Source organism: Leptodactylus fuscus, chromosome 9 (assembly GCF_031893055.1).
Source record: "Leptodactylus fuscus isolate aLepFus1 chromosome 9, aLepFus1.hap2, whole genome shotgun sequence".
Taxonomy (NCBI): Eukaryota; Metazoa; Chordata; class Amphibia; order Anura; family Leptodactylidae; genus Leptodactylus; species Leptodactylus fuscus.
Window position 1 is genome coordinate 12,858,795 of NC_134273.1, and position 20,289 is coordinate 12,879,083.

The 20,289-nt window shown below is 47.7% G+C and overlaps 3 protein-coding genes across 4 annotated transcripts; 2 read left to right on the forward strand and 1 right to left on the reverse strand.

Moving 5' to 3' along the window:
* Positions 1-1,045: 1,045 nt before the first annotated feature.
* On the forward strand, positions 1,046-4,862 carry MAGOH (mago homolog, exon junction complex subunit). The gene is made up of 5 exons (XM_075287287.1): positions 1,046-1,210; positions 2,969-3,027; positions 3,893-4,003; positions 4,190-4,272; positions 4,640-4,862. Exons 1-5 carry the CDS (start codon positions 1,123-1,125, stop codon positions 4,737-4,739), a joined length of 441 nt encoding a protein of 146 aa, XP_075143388.1. The 5' UTR covers positions 1,046-1,122; the 3' UTR covers positions 4,740-4,862.
* A 2,148-nt stretch (positions 4,863-7,010) lies between these two features.
* On the forward strand, positions 7,011-13,497 carry CZIB (CXXC motif containing zinc binding protein). The gene is made up of 8 exons (XM_075287786.1): positions 7,011-7,062; positions 8,136-8,219; positions 9,630-9,686; positions 9,856-9,937; positions 10,261-10,292; positions 10,734-10,811; positions 11,643-11,708; positions 13,257-13,497. The coding sequence occupies exons 1-8, from the start codon at positions 7,057-7,059 to the stop codon at positions 13,332-13,334; spliced, it is 483 nt and encodes a 160-aa protein (XP_075143887.1). The 5' UTR covers positions 7,011-7,056; the 3' UTR covers positions 13,335-13,497.
* Positions 13,498-14,116: 619 nt separating this feature from the next.
* CPT2 (carnitine palmitoyltransferase 2) lies at positions 14,117-20,018 on the reverse strand. Of its 2 annotated transcripts, none has more exons than XM_075286131.1 (6): positions 19,984-20,018; positions 18,906-19,086; positions 17,724-17,804; positions 17,526-17,632; positions 15,252-16,556; positions 14,117-15,042 (listed from the first exon to the last, which is right to left on the reverse strand). In XM_075286131.1, the coding sequence occupies exons 2-6, from the start codon at positions 19,070-19,072 to the stop codon at positions 14,711-14,713; spliced, it is 1,992 nt and encodes a 663-aa protein (XP_075142232.1). In that variant the 5' UTR covers positions 19,073-19,086; positions 19,984-20,018; the 3' UTR covers positions 14,117-14,710. The 2 variants fall into 2 exon arrangements, with proteins under 2 accessions (XP_075142232.1, XP_075142231.1); XM_075286130.1 differs by having other exon boundaries at positions 19,918-20,005.
* Positions 20,019-20,289: the final 271 nt, after the last annotated feature.

Genomic DNA, 20,289 nt, shown 5'->3' on the forward strand with positions numbered 1-20,289 from the left:
AACCCCCCGCGTGCCGGCTACGTCCATTCATTTCAATGCGAGCGTGCTGTTCGGATCGGCTGATCCGAACAGTACTCGCTCATCTCTAATAGGTATTATCTGTGAATATTTGTAATGCTTTATTAGTATTTTGCACCTGTGCATGGTCCTGTCTGAGTCCTGCACAGAGACTTGTTTCATCTGGTATCAGGTAAGAGGGGAAAGAAGATATTTATCTTTGATAACACAGAGTGCGACATTTCTTGCAGTAACTTTTACAATGTAATGGGTGATCGTGGAGGGTCGGATACCACAAATACACTCTTGGCCGAAAACTAGACCATATGATTTCAGGTTTATGGCCTGAATAACGTCTCCATCTATGAACTTTCAGAGGAACAAAATCTGTGTCGCACGCCGTAGAACCTATGTGTATAATAAGCCCCTTGTGGCCCTGACCATTCCTATCTAGTCCCTTTGTGTCCCCCACAATATAATGTCCCCTTAGTGCCCCATTGTATTGACTCTCTCACTAAGGGGTAAAATACACATAAAGCACCGGAACTGTGTTAGGAATATTTATTTGAACTTTAAATTCAACATTTGCATTAAAAATGTGACAATTTTGGGAGGGTCTTTGGTATTTTATGTGGCTATTTGAGGGTTAAACAGGTGCAAAAAAAAAAAAAAAAAAAGCAGAGTAGTTGCTCATGGCAGTCAGCTCACTACTTTCATTTTACAAAATTATAGGTATCTTATTGGTTGCCATGATTAAGTAACTACTTTTTTGCCTCTCCATCCCCTCAAATGTTTGGCACTTTATTTGGACTCCTTATAGTACATAAGGAAGAAGTCAATAAGGCTATGAACAGGCCATACATTTCTCACTGTACGGTCAACGGCCATTTTGTCGGAGACCAAACCGTATAGCATCGCATAGCATCACCCGCTCACGTCTCCATGAAACGAAGTGACCCGCGCCCTCTAGTGATAAGCGGCAGCACACGCCACTGGTAGGCCCGCCCCTTCTTCTCATTGGCTGGCTCCCTAGGCGCACTCTCTGACGTCATCAGCAGTCAGTACGTTATTCGCCTGCGCCTGTTGCGCGAGGAGTCGTCATTCCCGAGCGCGCACGGTAACATCATGGGCAGCGATTTCTACCTCCGTTACTACGTGGGGCACAAGGGCAAGTTCGGCCACGAGTTTTTAGAGTTTGAGTTCCGGCCTGATGGTAAGAACCGGGAAGTAGTGGCGGGGTAGAGGCCTGGCCTTGGGGTGCTCGGTGGCGGTAGGAAGCGGCTGAGGGTCCCGGGGTGGCGGTACGTTATGTCTCCTCAGTGGCCGGGGAGCTTCTAATTACTGTGTGTGGTCTTAAAGGGCGACTCCGGCTCTACAGCTGCAGGTGAAGTCACGTGTCTGTGAGGAAGTAGCTGTAAGTGTCCCTGTCGCCGTAGGGCGAATTCACACGGTGCGGTTTAATCCACACGCAGTTATGATGCGTTTTTTGTTTTGGAAGTGAAATAATATTACAAGTAAAACATTTATAATATAACTGCACTAAAAACTGCAAGGGATTCGTTTTACTTTAATGCAGCGTTAACTGCCTAGTGTGACTGTCCCCCTAAGGCTTTATTCACATGACAGTGTTTCTTGCCTGTGATATAACAGGATGTGCTCTCACCTTCCATGGATCTGATGTTTAGGGGATATTTATGACGACACTGGTCTTCATCGCCCCATAAATAGGCTGCAGCCTCCGATGGGCAGTGCGTCTACTGAGAAATCTATACCAGCGGTCAGTTTTCAAACCCCTTCACTTGAATGTGTCCGCCTGTGAGTGTCTTCTGCCTCTCTTCTGCAAAACCAGGTTTTTTTAACTGGTCATGCAGGACTTAGTGTCTGGTTTAAAAAAAAAAAAAAAAAATGGCTTTGGCGTGGAGAGGCTCATGGGCGGATACTGACCACCGGGTTTCTGTCCCCTGTCCAGTTTCTCGTGGCAGAAGATGGAAACCCACAATGTGGACCCTTGGTGCAGGTGTGAACCTGCCCACACAGAACATTGCACAGCTAGGGCAACACGGTGGCTCAGTGGTTAGCACTGCAGCCTTGCAGCACTGGAGTCCTGGGTTTGAATCCCGCCAGGAACAACATCTGCAAGGAGTTTGTATGTTCACCCCGTGTTTGCGTGGATTTCCTTCCATTCTACAAAGACATACTGATAGGAAAAAAAATGTACATTGTGATCCTTATATGGGGCTCATAATCTACATAAAAAAACATTACACTGCTGGGAGCCCCTTAGAAGTGAATGGAGCGCTGGGCACAAGGTGGTCTTAGGCAGGGCCCAGCAGTCAGACCCTTATACCCTAGTCACAGGACAGGGGGTAAGTGACCACGGCGGCTCAACCCCTAGTAATGTCCAGTGCTGTCATGGTAAGGGCAACAGACAAAGGGTATGTTTTTTGCAGGTGGATTTTGATGCAGACTCCGCCTGCAAAAACGGCTCCCATTGACCTCAATAGGCGTCGCTCAATTTTGTTTTTCTTTCTGCTAGCTAGTGGCAGAAAAAAGAAGCGACATGACCGATTTGATTCAGCTGCAGCTCAAAACACACTCCTTCATTCAGGCCTAATCAAGAGCGGGATGCTGTGCCAAAAAAACACACAGCTGAAAAATTTTCTGCTGTGTGAACAAGCCCTAATAGTAGCGGATACAGATGGAGCCCCCCTCAGTCTGTGTCCGTTCCGATTGACTCTAATAGTAACAACGTGGCGGCCGCCGACTTCTGTCGTTTGTTTCCTTTTGTAACACAAAATGTCCAGCAGAGGGGGAGGGGGGTGGCTCCTGAGATGGATGAAGGCTTGTGACATTACAGATTAGACAATGTGTATACATATAGCACAGACAGTCCTGGTCCTGTATATAGAGGAGGTGACTGTAGTGATTCCTGCAAGTAACTTCTAACAGAAGACATTTTCTTTCTCAACAGGCAAGCTTCGATATGCCAATAACAGTAACTACAAGAACGACGTGATGATCAGGAAGGAGGTAAGTGGCCACAGCGCATGTCGCATCAGGATGGCGGAAGATTTCTAGAGCGGCCTGTCAGATCTCAGACTGGATGTATTCACACCAAGCAGAAGTCTTTGCTACATGAAATCACTTCCGTCCGTCTGAGCTTGTTTCTGTAGAAAGTATACAGATTTCTGCAAACCTTGTTCAGATGAGTTGCAATAAATCTGCAGCATGTAACTATATCCCTATAGATACCATATTGGTTCCACCGGCCATAAGTGACCCCTCTGATGTACTGGGATTTTGGGGCAACTACAGTTTTGAAAGGTTTGTCCAAACTGGACAAGTACTTTAAAGGGGTTACTAGGGTTCATGTGGTTTCTTTATACTGATGACCTAGCGACATGATGGGTCCGGTCACTGATATGTGATCTGTGCGGGGCTGACACCTGGATCCGCCGTCAAGCAGCTGATCTGGCTGTGTCATGATGGAGGAAGCTACAACACCGGGCAGGGCTAGTACTTGAATAAAAACAGATCTGCTTATGTGCCTGTTGGTAGCCGGATCAGCTGATCTGTAGGGTGTTGACTAGAGATGAGCGAGTACTGTTCGGATCAGCCGATCCGAACAGCACGCACGCATTGGAATGAATGGACGTAGCCGGCACGCGGGGGGTTAAGCAGCCGGCGTCAAAGCGGAAGTACCAGGTGCTTCCATTCATTTCAATGCGTGCGTGCTGTTCGGATCGGCTGATTCCCAACAGTACTCGCTCATCTCTAGTGTTGACATTCACCAAATCAGATTATGACAACCTATCAGTATTGGTTTCTTCTTCAGTTATAAATCGTATTCCTGTGGCTCATTGCAGCCTGAACATGTCGCCATCTCTCATTCTAGGCCTATGTACACAAGAGTGTGATGGAAGAGTTAAAGCGGATCATTGACGACAGTGAAATCACGAAAGAAGACGATGCCCTGTGGCCCCCGCCTGATAGAGTTGGTCGACAGGTAAAATTTAAGTCGGGGGTCTTGAATGGTGATGGTCCTACCTTATGTTCATGGCTAAGGGGCACAAGTATCATATACAGTATATATACTGGCATGTGTATACGTAGGATGCGATGTATTCAGCTGTTGTGGATGGAGGTAGGGGGGGGCTTCAGTATATTAATGGATGTCTTCCTCATATTACAGGAGCTGGAGATTGTGATCGGAGATGAGCATATATCGTTTACTACATCAAAAATCGGTTCTCTTATAGATGTAAATCAGTCCAAGTAAGTTTTTGTCGTCTGTTATATTTTGCATTTGGCCCAGGGCAATGAATTGATGTTACAGGAATCTGCAAAGACCATACATGTGAGGATTGGTTCATATTTGTGTAGGTATTCCGTCCAGGGAAGTCTGCATGGGACCCCCCCTGAACGGACTACCAAACGCAATTGCAGTCTGTGTGCTTGCCATAATATGTTTGCTCTGCCCTGTGTATGCGGAGATCTATATATTTATACATTATACACACACCCTAGGGGATTAGCGTACATTGTAATCCCTGTTAGCACGGTATTGGGTATAGAGGCGTACATTGGTCATGTGTAGGTGTTAGGTACAGTCTTATAACCACCTTGTTTTTCTGTCTTGCAGAGACCCCGAAGGGTTGAGAGTTTTCTATTACCTCGTCCAGGACCTCAAGTGTTTGGTCTTCAGTTTGATTGGACTTCACTTCAAGATCAAACCCATCTAAGTGTTGGGGGGTGATGGGTGCACAGTGTATTTTATTTACTTTGTATTCGACTCTGAAATGTTTTTATGTTTGGTATCTTTTGTTTTTATAGATCTGACTCAGAATAAAATGGTGAAATTCTAACACGTGAGCCTCTTATTGTCAATGTAATTGTCTGTGCACTTATAGATGGATCCCTCGTAATATGAAGAGTCACAAACGTCTGAATCCAGAGCAGAAGGTCTAGGATGGGAACTAGTCTGTCCTTACAATAAGATTACATGGTGTCCTCGTTCAGTTTCCTCACAGCAGCAGTGCTTCTTATTCTGATGGTCAGTCCTCAGGATCAGACATCAGTATCTGGTCGGAGGGGTCTGACACCTGATCCTGGACCTTTTCTAATAGGTGCAGGTTGCCTCCCCTTCCACTCTACAGCTGTGGTAGCGGCGAACTGCAGCTCTGTGTCTATTACTTGAATAGGACTGTTCTCAGCCCCGGCCACAGCAGCAGCTTCTGGATCAGTCTTGGGGGCCCTTTACTTTTACCTTACTAACCTGCCTCCATACTATCTGTGCTCACCTTGTGGGTCCATTCGCTGACACCGGCTGCCTCTCCTTATGCCTGCGGGCTATGAGGCCTCCAGTATATCATCATGTTAATGGATTTGCTGCTGTCTTATGTGCAGGGAACTATAGAACGGCTGTATTCATCATGAACAACTCTTCATGTAGACAAACACGTTATTTTGCAGAAATGTCTTAAGATCATTTTTCATACTGATGACCAATTCACAGGATCGCTCCATATCTGATCAGTGAGGGGTGACCCCTGTACCCTGCCGTGATCTGCTGATCTTGCTGTCCCTGCCTGCTGGAAGTGTTCCTTCTCCTCGAGTAATAGGTACAAGGCTGCAGTACCCTAGTGCCATCACTATACAGTGGGGGGAGCTGTGGCTCTTCACCTCTTATGTTAGGCTCACACTAGTGTTGCATCTCTGTTGTGCAGGCCTATTGGGGACCCAAACACTGGAGAGGCGGACTGCTAAATAGTGGTTACACTCTGAGACCAGCGGACCCCATTGACTATAAAGGGGTCTGTCATTTTTAAACCTGGTGGAGGAGAAAGTCTAATGGAGTCTCCGGTGCAGATATGATATGGTGGTAGATACAGTATATGGTGGAGCAGCAGTAGATGCTAGAGTGCAGCACTTAAGGCTAAAGCCCCAGGATGCAATGTGGATTCTTAGCCTAAAGGGGGTTTCAAGACCCAAGTAGAGTCTTCATACTAATCCACCCTATCAGCCATGCTGGTAGCCTCCGGTGCTGGGAGGTTCCACTGAATGGTGAGTGCACGCTGGCTGCATAGTGGTGGTAAAAGGGAATTACAGCGCCGCCCTGGAGGCTGCTGGATCAACCTGCAGAAACACATCGCAGTTTTTCCTGCAGCATTTTTCACAAATAATCTGCAGCTTATTCCTCTGTAGATTTTCTGCTTCTATGACACCTATATGGAAAACGCCGGCGTTCCCACGGTCTGAGATTTACAGTAATGGCTTTTCCGTTGTGGATTTTTTCCTGCAATGTGTGGATGGGATTAGCCAGACTCCCAGAGACTTTGCAAGTAATGGAAAAGGCAACGTGGGGCCTCGATGTCACTTCTCCTTGACCCGGCATGGATCCAGGAGGGGGCGCTGCCTTGGCTCCGGTGGCCACCAGTCATGTGCTGCTGGCCATAATACAGACTATATGATGATGTCGAATGGTTTGTGCTGGCCGACTTATCGTCAGTAATTCCTCCAGTGCAGACCGACCCGTGTACACACAAGCTCCTGATCCCTACAGAGCACCACCGGTAAATACAGGGAGATATCTGGGTACGCTGCGTCAGATGACAAACTCCCCTCTGCTACACCGGAGCATTCCTTTGGCTTGTGATAAGTTCCTTACATGTAGCTTACTTTAGGGGACTGACGCTTCGAATCCATGGAACAAATAAAAATAGGGGTTTTTGCTGACAAGTTATTAGGTATATTTACTGTTTTTGACAACATTTAGTGACAACCCTCTTGCTAGACCCCCCCCCCCCCTCCCAATCAGATTTGGGGTAAACAAAAACATCTGTGATGCAAAGCACTCGAAGGGTTAATCGAATATGAAACCGTAAAGAAATACGAATTTTTAAGACCAGCAAATACCGGGATCTACCAGCAGATGGCGATGTCCTCCCGCCTCCAATACAGCGGCTTGTGTTCAGCGAGTCAAGCCCTGGTCACGTGACACTGCTGTCACAGAGTTCTTTGCGACCTGTGGATGCCGTAGAGCAAGCAGCCCGTGACGTCATGGTGGTAAGTTCTCGATTAAGTTTCCATTACTATGGGATTGTTTGCACCTTGTATTACGTCAGGGCTCTGGAGCAGCAGCCTGCAGGGAGGTGGAGGGTTAAATAGATGTGCATGGTGTATACCAGAGCAGCCTCTGTATACCACAGCTGTCTATGTCATGTAATGCCAATGAAATGAGCAATAGGGCTGCCTGTCTGTCTCTATTTAGGATTTATATCCCTTGAATTGTTGCACTTTGCAATGTAATCCCCAAATGGTGACTCTCCAATTATTGCAAAACTACAACTCCCAGCATGCCCTGAGAGCCGCAGACTGGATACTGCAATGATCCCACAGCTAGAAAGCCTTAGATCGGGGACTGAACCCCCAAAACATATCCGATCGTACCCAATGTAAATCCTACAAGTGTCTGTGTGTCCCGCTTTGTAGCCCATGTGCCTCTTTACACCCCAAAACTGTTTCCAGCACTTGTCCGCCCCACAGGATAGGGGGTAACTTGCCATAAGGTGAGGGTCTGACTGCTGGGACCCCCACCGACCATGACAATGGTGTAGTGTAAAGAGATGAGTTGTCAGAAATGTGTGATCTCCCCCCTCCCCCACTCCATTCATTGCTATTGGAACGCTGCACTATGGAGACTGGGATGCCAAATACCCCTGTTCTTGTGACCACGGGGTCCCAGCAGTCAGACCCCACTGATCAGCAAATAAGCCCCCACCCTCAAGAATAAGAAATGTCTCCACTGGTTGTATTTGTTGCAGCTCGGACCAATAGACGAGAATAAGTTGCGTTGCAATACCAGACACAGCCTGTGAGCCAGGGTGGCGCTGTTTTTAAGGAAAAAAATACATAGTGATACGATCCTTTAATAAATGGACATGCAAAGTTTTTTTTTGTGCAAAAATGTTGCAAATTTTTGCATTCACCTGATTTACACTACTTTATTGGACTTTACTCATTGGCTCTTAGTAGAGTCCACCACCTTGTCTCCCCTTGTGGCTTTCCAGCTGTTGTGAAACTACAATTTCATTCATTTATAAATTTTCTATTATAATTGTTTTTTTCGTGTCTTGTAGAAATTTGCGTTACAGTTTAAGGCCAATCTAGAAAACCTGACGAGGGTGCGGCCGCTCGGGGATGACTTCCGCTGGTTCCTAAAGGTGAGACGATAGTTTGCTTTTTAGACGTTGAGAATTTACAGGACGTAATGCCATGGCCAGGGGAGGACGTGTAGTCTCTGCCATGTATGAGAAGTGTTATCTGCACCGTGGTGCACTGGGTATACCGCCATTATACTAATCTGCTGTGTGAGGGGCCGAGATGTGTTACAGAAGGTAAGTGCTGCTTGGATTTGGAAGCCCATACAGCCCAGTCACAGGCCTCAGTGGTCGCCAAAGACAGCAGGGAGTCATGCCGCAACCCGGGAGAGATGAGTAACACAGTTCATGTCTGCTCACCATCCCTGGTCCTCCGCTTATTATACTCTGGGTCTGTATATTGGCAGTTTTGGTTCAGTCCGAACAAAATCACTGGGTGAACCTCATGAGATGGATCTTGTAAGGTCCCCCTGACTCTAAGTCATACTGTAAGGGGCGTAACCTAAATAATCACCATTAACCATAATCAAGGTAAAATGCCCAATTAATCGCCCAGTCCTAGCTCAGCCCCTTTCACTTGAATGCCAAAACAATCAGTGGTACCGCACACTAATGAGTAGTAACAATTTTGGTGCTAACAAAAAAGGGTCCTTCAACCCAGTAATTCAGTAGGGAATAATTTTGTTGCACACAATATTGGAATAAATGCAAATATTGTTTTATTTTTACATGGTGATTAACGCCATTGACACAATGCAAATAGTGATTAGACAAAAATAACTAGATCCGCAGTAAGTGACGTTTCGGTCCTTAGACCTTCCTCAGAACAGATCTGTGTAGTCAAACAAAGGGTGCAGACTGGAAGCAGTAAGTACAAAATTGAATGCGGTCTAGTGTAGTAAAGCAGTAAGCAAAATGGTCAGGCTAGGCGTCTTGGCGTCACTTTCAGCTCAGGCCCTTTCACTTGAATGGGCCTGAGCTGCTTCTGTACATGTGATAAGCATGAGACAGGGAAGAGGCTGCAGTGCTTGTGAGTGACGCGGGTTCCTCAGGAGGCTGATCGGTGGGGTCCTAGGACTTCTACAATCGCACATTGATGACCTTTCCTACGGATAGGATATCCGAATATAATCCCTGCAAAAACCACTTCATATGACTACACGACGCAGACATTCCTGTCACTGTATTTCAGTCCCATACATCTAAATAGGGTTGTTCTTGCAAGTCCCATTCAGGTGTTCCTGACATGCTGCATGTGAATACAGCCTAAAGTTCCCAATATCCTATTCCGGGTCAGTGACACCCCCGCGTTCTCCTCTATTATCTGTACACACTGTGCAGGTCATGTAACTCATCGTCTGCAAACATTTGTCTCTCCTGTTGTAGAACTACAATTCCCAGCATGCAGCCTGTGCAGAGTTGAAGGTTTCTGATCTAGATCTTTTAATATTTTTTTGTATTTTTTCTCTTTAGTTGAAATGCGGAAACTGTGGCGAGGTGTCGGACAAATGGCAGTATATCACACTGATGGTGAGTGGGGGGGGGGGACCGTGTAGTTATAGGGAGTGGCAGCCATACATTGTAGGGATGAGAACGTGATGAGGCAGATTTGTGTATGTTTAGGTTGGATGAATGTGTATTGTAGGTTTCATGTATAGAGAGAGTCTGGTGACTTACATTATTCTGTATTCTCTCCTAGGACAGCGTCCCTCTAAAGGGAGGGAGAGGCAGCGCCAGTATGGTACAGAAGTGTAAGCTGTGCTCTCGGGAGAACTCCATAGGTGAGACATATTACAGGGGGGACTGCTCTGGACCGAGAGTGATAGGACCCTATACTTAGCCATATAGCTCCTCTCTCCTCTGTCTGTGTCTGATGAAGGTCTTAGGGTGCAGACTGAAACCTGACATCTTATACTTGGATTTCTACCTACTCTTCAATACTAAGCCAACTAGTAACGTTAGACTAGACAGTGTAAAAGTGCGGCAGATTTATGAGACCGCATCAGACACTGTGATAAATCTGGTGTAGTATAAGACTATCTAGTCCAAATTTGCACTGTGTAATATAGTAGTATTAACCTGCCTATTTCTCTCTTTCGCACAGATATATTGCGCCCTACGCTGCAGCCGTACAACGTAAGTGACTCGAGGGAATAAATATGTCTAGTACTATGTGGTCATACACTATGAAGACGTCTTCACCAGATATGTCCACACCAATTGGGTTATTGCCTAGATGTTCTGTATTAGACGCTATTCCATAAACCAGGCCAATAATGGTTCAGTGAAATTCCACTAATCTGATAATCCTGCAGAATATAATGTGGCATTTCTAGCAGAGACCCAGCAAGGAAGATCTTGAGATTTATGCACAAGTTATTGTACAAGATTGATTACTTGAGGGGTATCCCCTCCTTATCTTCCATTTCTCACCTGCTGTCTCTGTAAGGCCCATAGAAGTGAATGTGGAGAGAGCTGTGGACATACCAGGTCCGGGCACTATGGCGGCGTTCTGTGCCCCTATTATCAGTTTTATCTTCCATGTAATGTTTCTGTCCTGTCTTTTACATTATTCAGGCGGAAGACAACGAACGTTTCAAAACTATAGTGGAATTTGAGTGTCGGGGCCTGGAGCCGATCGATTTTCAGCCGCAGGTATAATGGGGTCCACCAGGTTTCTGCACCAAATTTGCTCGGTTCCGCCAGTTGTGCATGTTGGGGAGTAGGAGATAAGTGGCCCAGACACCTCTGACAGCAGCTTATCTCCTGCAGTATCCGGTAACATGGCCAATCCTTCTTTCCTGCCGTGTATGATATAAGGAGAGTCTGGTGGTGCCCATACACATTTAGTGGTCAACAGTTGTAACAAAATCACTTGGTTTGGATGATATGTACCCCGTGTGTGTGTGTGAGCACCTCCAGTAAACTCTCCCCGCCCTCCTTTGTGGTTGGGATAGCGATGTTTGCAGGTTTTTGCACCTTGTTAAGTCTGTGCCGTAATCTCTTTAGTAGATTACAGATTAGTGGCCGCTCTATGGCTGCGCCGTCTCATGTCACTGATTATTGTCTATTATGTAAAAGCAAACGCTCACATGGACTCAGATCAATAGACCTGACCCGGGTTACACAATGGCATTACTCACTGGCAGATGGTCACATGTATCATGGCGACTTATAGTCACACAAAGCAAACGCTGCTTTATTATATTGGCAATTTACATCGATCTGCAGATGAGGAGGATGAAGGCTGCGACTACATGGCCAGGGATCACCATTTCACCCTGCAACTCCTTACCTAATGGAAGTGAATGGGGTTACACTGAAACGGGTCCGAAATAATTACGTAACTCCAGTCACTTACATTAGGGAAGGAGTCGCAGGTGTGATACCGGATTCTTCAGACAAAGTCCAAGTCACTGTGTGACCCTAGCCTAAAATGACATAGGTGTATATAGATGACAACTGCCCTTTATTATCTTCCTACAGGCCGGATTTGCTGCAGAAGGGGCAGAGACTGGGACTCCATTCAATGACATTAATCTGCAGGAAAAGGTTTGTGTTTAGTGGCACATTAACCAAAAACCTAAATTACCAAATCAGCTTTATATTCTAGGAACACGCCAGGCAAAGCGGATTCATCGGAGATTTAATGTGCCGTATAAATTGGCGTACAAGACGTAAAAAAGCTGCAGGTTTTTGCACAAAGGGGATGTGAAGGCTGGCAGTGAATACACCAGTAATGTGTATGATATAGTGGGCTCCAGTGATGCCTGTGACAGGGCCGCAGTGTTCTCCTACGACAGGACCGCAGTGCTCTCCTATGACAGGACCGCAGTGTTCTCCTATGACAGGACCGCAGTGTTCTCCTACGACAGGACCGCAGTGCTCTCCTATGACAGGACCGCAGTGTTCTCCTATGACAGGACCGCAGTGTTCTCCTATGATAGGACCGCAGCGCTCTCCTATGACAGGACCGCAGTGTTCTCCTATGACAGGGCCGCAGTGTTCTCCTACGACAGGACCGCAGTGTTCTCCTATGATAGGACCGCAGCGCTCTCCTATGACAGGACCGCAGTATTCTCCTACGACAGGACCGCAGTGTTCTCCTATGACAGGACCGCAGTGTTCTCCTATGACAGGGCCGCAGTGTTCTCCTACGTCAGGACCGCAGTGCTCTCCTACGACAGGACCGCAGTGTTCTCCTACGACAGGACCGCAGTGCTCTCCTATGACAGGACCGCAGTGTTCTCCTATGATAGGACCGCAGCGCTCTCCTATGACAGGGCCGCAGTGTTCTCCTACGACAGGACCGCAGCGCTCTCCTATGACAGGACCACAGTGTTCTCCTATGACAGGACCGCAGTGTTCTCCTATGACAGGGCCGCAGTGTTCTCCTACGACAGGACCGCAGTGCTCTCCTATGACAGGACCGCAGTGCTCTCCTATGACAGGACCGCAGTGTTCTCCTATGATAGGACCGCAGCGCTCTCCTATGACAGGACCGCAGTGCTCTCCTATGACAGGACCGCAGTGTTCTCCTATGACAGGACCGCAGTGTTCTCCTATGATAGGACCGCAGCGCTCTCCTATGACAGGACCGCAGTGTTCTCCTATGACAGGACCGCAGTGTTCTCCTATGATAGGACCGCAGCGCTCTCCTATGACAGGACCGCAGTGTTCTCCTATGACAGGACCGCAGCGCTCTCCTATGACAGGACCGCAGCGCTCTCCTATGACAGGACCGCAGTGTTCTCCTATGATAGGACCGCAGCGCTCTCCTATGATAGGACCGCAGTGTTCTCCTATGATAGGACCGCAGCGCTCTCCTATGACAGGACCGCAATGTTCTCCTACGACAGGACCGCAGTGCTCTCCTATGACAGGACCGCAGTGTTCTCCTATGATAGGACCGCAGCGCTCTCCTATGATAGGGCCGCAGCGCTCTCCTATGACCTTTGGCTTGAGCCACATAAAAACTTACCCAATAACCAACAAGCTCTCGGACGGCTCATTGCCAAAAAAAAAAAGTCTGGTTTTTGGCTTTACAGACCTAGTTGTTAAGGGGTTAATACTGACTGCCATTCACTTGTTCTCCCGCAGGACTGGACGGATTACGATGAGAAAGCACAAGAGTCTGTGGGGATCTACGAGGTGACGCATCAGTTTAAGAAGTGTTAACGCCGGCCCTATTTATATGTCATTGTGACCGGTCAGAGCCCCTCACCCCCCCTCTGTTACACATCAGATATGGACATTGCCAAAACTTTCACATTCAGCCTGCGATACAATTGTAAATACGGCCCGTGTCTGATCATTGCGGATAATAAAGCGCAGTAAAACTCCCGACACCTTCTCATTCAGTGTGTAGAGAGCTGATCATTTTTGGTAACTTTGGTGTTTACTGACTATGAAGAACATTGGACATATGAGCATCGGCCAAACGCACCGACTAACGGGACTTATAGGAGGCTCCTGAGTGTCGCCGACTAACGGGACCTGCCAACCATGTAATGTTATAGGAGGCTCCTGGGTGTCCACGACAGCAGATGAGAAGGATTGGGGATTTTTGTCACTTGGGTGACATCTGAGCCCTTCCATTCTCCATGGATTCCAATGATGGGTTCTGTTCCGATCCATTTGCACGGAGCGCGGTAGGATCTGCTCTATAAATAACGGTACAGAGCATTGGTAGAGCCTCGGCCTGTACACTGTCGTGTGCATGAGGCCTTAACGTGGGCCAATGTCTACATATTATATGGCGCCATACAGATGCCCTTCCCTGCATCCATTTTGCAGGCTACACTATAACATACCTCCATTTTCACATATAGAGCAGGACTTTGCACTACGGCACTATCTTTGCACATACTAGGGCAACTTAGCACCCAGATCAGAGCGCCGTCTAGATAAGCGCAGCCCACAAGACAGACTTTGGCCGGTTAACAGTAGAATGCCCTGATACAATGACATAGGCTGCAAAATCTTACACGAGAATAGTTTATTTGTGAAACCGGAGGCTTTACCCAGTAATTGTCATCATGAATTAGACGCCATGACACACAGTGGTATCTGACCGTATATATTAGAGACCGGTGTCGCACAGTAATTCAGATGTACAGACAGAAGTGCTGCAGGTCTATACAGGATCAGCTACTGCATAACAAGTGCTTTGGTACAGATTCCCTTCACTGGCACCATCATGTTCAAAGAAAAGGGTGCTGTGACTAATACCCTCAGCCCAAAGTTTAAGTGCGCTGACGGTTTTAACCCCACAACGTGAATTATTGCAATCATTGTCAATCTTTGCAAATGCTGCAGGAGACCCGCAGAGAATCCTGCAGCATAAAGGCTACCTATTTTGGACGTTTTCAGATATACAAGCTACTGAATTTTAACATTTTGTTGGCTTGTTATTCCTTTCATTCACATCCTTTATGCATTTACAATCATGACTGTTGTGTCTATAGCCTATTCCACTACATGGTACAATCTCAGCTGTGGGTACAGTGGTAAGAAGATAAGGCAGTGGTATCATCCCGCTGTCGGGGTGTCATTTATTTATTCCCACGTTTGTCTTCCAATACTTTGAAGATGTCCTCCAAGGATTGATGCACGCACTGCACAAACTGCTTCACGTCACGAGAAGGATAAGCAGATACATTGCAACCGATCCAGTCATCGTGTACGCCGTAGCCCACTCCGAACCCGTCCGGGACCACAGGGGCAAAGCCTCCGAGCTGCACGGCTGGGCTGGTCAGGGTGCTAGTAGATAGGACGTTATGATTAATCCGTGCATAGGCGGGATCCTGGAAGAGGTCTGGAACGTTCATGCCCTTGCCGGCTGCCAGGTATCGTAAGGCAAACAGGTGGCGGTCAAAGCCCTGACCTGCAGAGGGAGACAAAGAGTCAATGCTAAGTGAGCAGATATGGAATAAATGTAACTGATCTAAAGCCCCTCAGTAATAATTGGGAGCCTTTGGACCTGTCCACATGGGATGGATACGCTTCATATCTGTCCTACATGAACATACCCATCTTGATGTACCTGGGGTGGGGGTAAGAGGTGTAAAGTAGCTTTGGCCGTCTATCACTCACCCATTGCGGCCTCTTTGGTCAGCTGGCCGTGATACTTGGAGCAGTCGTGCAGCATTTCCTTCAGCTCTGCTGGGGAAGATTTGGAAAGATTTTTCACAACAGCTTCAGAGCACTTCTTGGTATAGATGGATGCGGGGCGGATGGTCTCTGTTCGGCCATGTTTGAAGGCCGCCGTACTACACGATTCATACGTTGCGGTGGTCTGGCCGTACTGCCTGAAGAAGGCCATTTGGAAGGAGAGCTGAGCTATGGCGTCAGGGCTGAGCTTCTGAGTCTTCAGGAACTCCTTCCCTCCTCTCTTAAATTCCATGGCCTCAATGGTCAGGGAACCCACTAGGGCATCAAACTTCTTCTTAGCCTCCGATACCGCAGCTTTGAGGGGGTCATCAAGGTGGAAGGTAAGTTTCTGCACTGCTGTACTGGTGTCGACAGCTGCGGGGGCGCTCTGGGGCGATACACTGGGCCTCTCTGTGCTGTCTTTGAAGACTTCATTTTGGAACCGTAGAACGGCGACTCCATCTCCCCAGGAGTGCTCAAAATTGATGGCCGCCGTCCCGTCCTCCGTCATGATGACGCTGAACGATTTATCAAACCAGCGGTTCATACCAGACCCATGGAGCATATTGTGCGACAAGTGAACGTGATCTCTAGAGGGAAAGTCGTCCAGGCACAAGCAAAACACAGCGGAGTCGATCTTCTGTAGCGCCTCTTCGTTGCCGTTGTCCAGGAGTTTCTGCCTCACCAGCGCCCATGTGTTCCTGTTTTCACTTGTCAGATACCCCACGGGGAATTCTGGGGCTGGACTGGTGTCGGACAGGATGTGCTTCAGATGGGCGTGGATTTCTGACGCCTTCACTATGTTTCCATCTTTATCCAATACGTCAAAGACATAGACGTTCCCCCTCCGCAGCACCAGAAGATGGCGTCCCTTCTCGTCCGTCACCAGTTCATCTTTGTTCAGCCTGGGTAGGCGAGTGGAGTTAAAGAGACGGAAATACTGAGACATGTCCAAGGGGTACGCGTTTACCATGTACGCCCCATACCAAGAGAGGGAGGAGGGCACCCATCGGATAAGCTTCCTAAATTTCTGCGTGTCGCTTTTAGCGGGGTTCAAGTGGAAAATCTCTGGCTCTAAAAGGCCGGCACGAATGGTCTTTAGAAAACGCATGGCGGACACCGTCATGTTTGTAGCCCTGAGAAGTTGGTTGTTATACTCTGGTCTTGGATCCGGAGTAAAGGACATGAATGGGTTAGAGTTGAGAACAATGGAGTCCCGTGCGCAGAGATACATGTCAAACCACGGAGCTGCAAGTGAAAGAGGGAGAAAATCAGTGTCATAAAAGGCCTGAAACTAAAATGTCCGCCTACAAATACAATTCGTGGGTCAGAGCATATTTTTTCGGAAACCCCAAGTACCCAATATACACAGGATTAAAGGAGGTGTCTGGGAATATCTGATATGGGGGGGGGGGTCTATGGTCCATGGATTATACAGTGGACAGAGCTGTTTGCCCTGTATATTACTAGATTCTGTTACAGCAGTGACCATTAGAGGGAGCTAGAGAGCCTATAGCGTTCAATGTACAAGTCAGAGTGCATGAAGCTCCCTCTAGTGGTGACTGAAGGCGGCCCAAATTTCTCTTTTTTGGCATATACCACTTTTTCCCACCTTGGAGAAATGAACTTTAAAGTGACTTTGCAAAAACTTTAGGTCCAACCGCTGAGACCACCACCGATTATGAAAACAGGAGTCCTGTCCCATTGTTAGAATAAAGTGACAGGTCAAGTATGTGTAGGACTCCATTCGTTCTCTAAGGGACTATTGTGCTCTGTACTCCACTATCCGAATGGAACAGAGCAGTCACACGCCTGCAACCATTGCTCCATTCATTTGGGGACTCAAGGGACCTTCATTCTTGTGAACAGTGGGGGCAAGTGCTCTGAGTATCTCTCGTAAATCCTGCTCATCACCCCCTGCTTGCTTTTGCCGACATCACTGGTTTCAACATGAACTCTCCAGCCCACATGCACACACCACATCCACCATTGGTGCACTTCAGACTACTTTGTCAGCTCTTTGAGTGTACGGATGACGGCTGTTGCCCATGCACAATATGTCTGAATCTACCATGAACCCAGGCCTGGAATAAGACACTGGACAGGGTTCATGATCCTGAGTACTTGCCACCATATGTCACAGATCATATTAATATGTCTGTAGGGATTGGTTTCGTAGATGTGTCTGGTAGCCGGCGGTCTAGTGCGGCCCCTTACCGGAGATGTAGCTGGTGTGCTTGTTCTGCTTGTCCTGTAGCACAAGCTCCTCGTGCAGCTGTTTTCCCACCCCGCTCTGGAAGTTATGTGCCAGCTGCTCAGTCTTGCTGAAAGATAGAATGAACATTATGGAGTTAAATATGAGAACTTATAGCGGTTTATATGGCACGATGCCACTCGGATAGATCATGTCCATACCGGAACTGCTCATCGTCTAGGAGAGGGCGCTGCGCATTCAAGTATCTTTTTATCGTGTCTTCAAGTTTTGGAATTGGCAACCTGGAGACAAAAGAGAAGGAATTTACATGAGAAATGACACAAAAATGCGCATCAATGTGAAGAAAGCCAAAGCAAATGAAATGACACAGATGTAGGAATACACAAGCCGTGTCCTCAGCAGCTGCTCCTGGCATAACCATGTAGCACAGCCGGGCACTGCCCACGTAGGTCCATAGACTCAATGCCCTCCATATTGTTTATTCATTTATGGACATCATTTTGCAGTTTAAGGGATTGTTCAGGAATTACAGATCTCTTGCAGTAGGCCGGGGAAAGTGAAAAATAAACAACCCATACTTAGCTATCCCGGTGCTCTGGTGTCCCTCGCCATTGTCCAGTGCAGCAGTGCTCGGAGCCTTGTTCTGGCGGTCACAAGAAAGAACAAAGGACGTCATTCACATATGTCACCTGTGACGTTCCATGTCCTTTCCCGTGACCCCTGATTGGTTTCAGCAGTTACATGTGGCGAGGACTTCCAACAGAACAAGCCTCCTGGCACCACTGGACCAGACAGTGGTGGGGACACCGGAGCGCCGGGGACAGAAGTGTATTTTTTTTTTTTCATTTTTATCATTTATCACCTTCCCCGGAGATCTGTAATTCCAGGACAACCCCTTTAAAGAAGGAATTAAAATTAGCATTTTTGTGCATAAAACTACAGCATTTCTGGCCAAATCAGGTGCCCATTAAAGGGGTACTCCAGTCACTGAACTGTGGAGGTGCAACTGCTGGGACATCACCAATAGCAAGGATCAGGGTGCTTTGCACCCCAGTCCTGAATAGAGTCTGTGCACCCGTCCAGGGTGGAGAGCTGAATGTTGTGTTTTGTTGAAACCAGTGCTGCGGGAGTTGGGACTAGTTTTGGGTGGAGTGGGAGTAAGAAAAAAAGTCAGTGATAGAATGATATTATTGAATGATGAATATTATCTAATAATTGGATGTGCGTAATGTTACAGATTTACTTCCATAGAATCAGTCACTGGAGTTTTCCTGAATTGGAGAATCTTTACGGCTTCTGATTAGACCACGGCTGCCAGTCAGAGTCAGAGTTGGTGGTCCCGGCCTTGGTTGAATCTACACCCACTAAGCGGCGGGGATTACCTGGGGAGACTTTTCTGGAAGTGCATGGTTGGGACGATGCTTTTGTGCAGGTATTCGGTGTCCCCGCTTCCTGCGCTGTAGGCCCTGAGCAGGACGGACCCCGGGGCACATGATGAACCGCCTCTCAGGAAGCAGGATCGAGTCAGAAGACGAGCCATAGCAGTCATGGGAACCGTGAAACCTGGCCAAACAGAGAATAAGAGGGATAACACTGGGGTGGTGTACAAGGGTCCTAAAAATGGGGGACACAGTATACGTATCATATAACTGAGGGTGAGGACAAGTGATACGACCCCGCCAGCATCCTCTCTGCAACATAAACCTGCGATGGACAATGGCCGTACACTGTAATTGGCCATGGTGGGTAGACTGGCGTTCGAGCACAGAAAGGCGGAAGCTATTAAAGGGGATGTAAAGTCACCGTCCTCAGGGAACACGTCGGCTTTCCCCATGAACATCTTTTCTTATAAGTCTGCCCTGTGTCGTTCTTCTCGTTATTCCTCCTGGAAATTTGTGAGTAAACTGATAGCTGGGTGTTACTAGTTAGGATACAACCCAGGAGGTAACGCCTAGTTGTCGGTTCCCGGAGGAACAGTAGAGGAACAGCAGAATATAAGGATTGTTACTACATGGGGGATACAAGTATTTAGTAAAACACAATGCAACCTGGATGACGCACAGACTGTGGCAGTTTGGGGGTTAACAATAAGTCATTGGCATGCAATGTTTACCAATCTACCCCCCACGTCTGTGCCAGGCTGACAACCCCAAGCTGCCAATAACCACAACCTTGTGCGCCCTCAGTTGTCATGGAGTCACAGACACCGGTGCAAAATACAAAGCTCATAGAAACCAATGCAAAGTGCAGCAGAGTCCAAGACCCCAGCACCTGCCCAAAACTGCAGTGACAGGTGTGCAACCCCCTCAGTCTTCCCCCAGGTGCGCTGCAAGATTCCCTTCCCCTGTTACCCGACCTATACGCACTGAGTCTTGGCCTGGCCCCCCGCCATACCCAGTGTGTGTCCTCCCGCTCCGTGCACCGTCCCCTTCTCTGTCTCCTCTAACACGTCCCGTTTACCTTTGCCCCAGTTCCCTCATCTCCCCGGTCTCACCTTTGCCCCGCCCCTTATGTCATACTCGGCTTCAAATCAAGGAGAGTGCAACGTGCAACTCCGGCCCCCGGAAACTTCCCTCAGCTGCGGACGTTCCGGGGAAAATAACTATAGGGCTAAAGTACAAGGCTGTCCTTCATGATGGCGGCTCAGTCCTCAGTATGGGAGAAAGCTCTATATAGCCGTCAATATGGTTTCCTTTGTAGAACATAAAGGGTTTTTTAACACTTTAGTCACAGGTCGACAAGTCTTCAAAAAGTCACATGACCGAA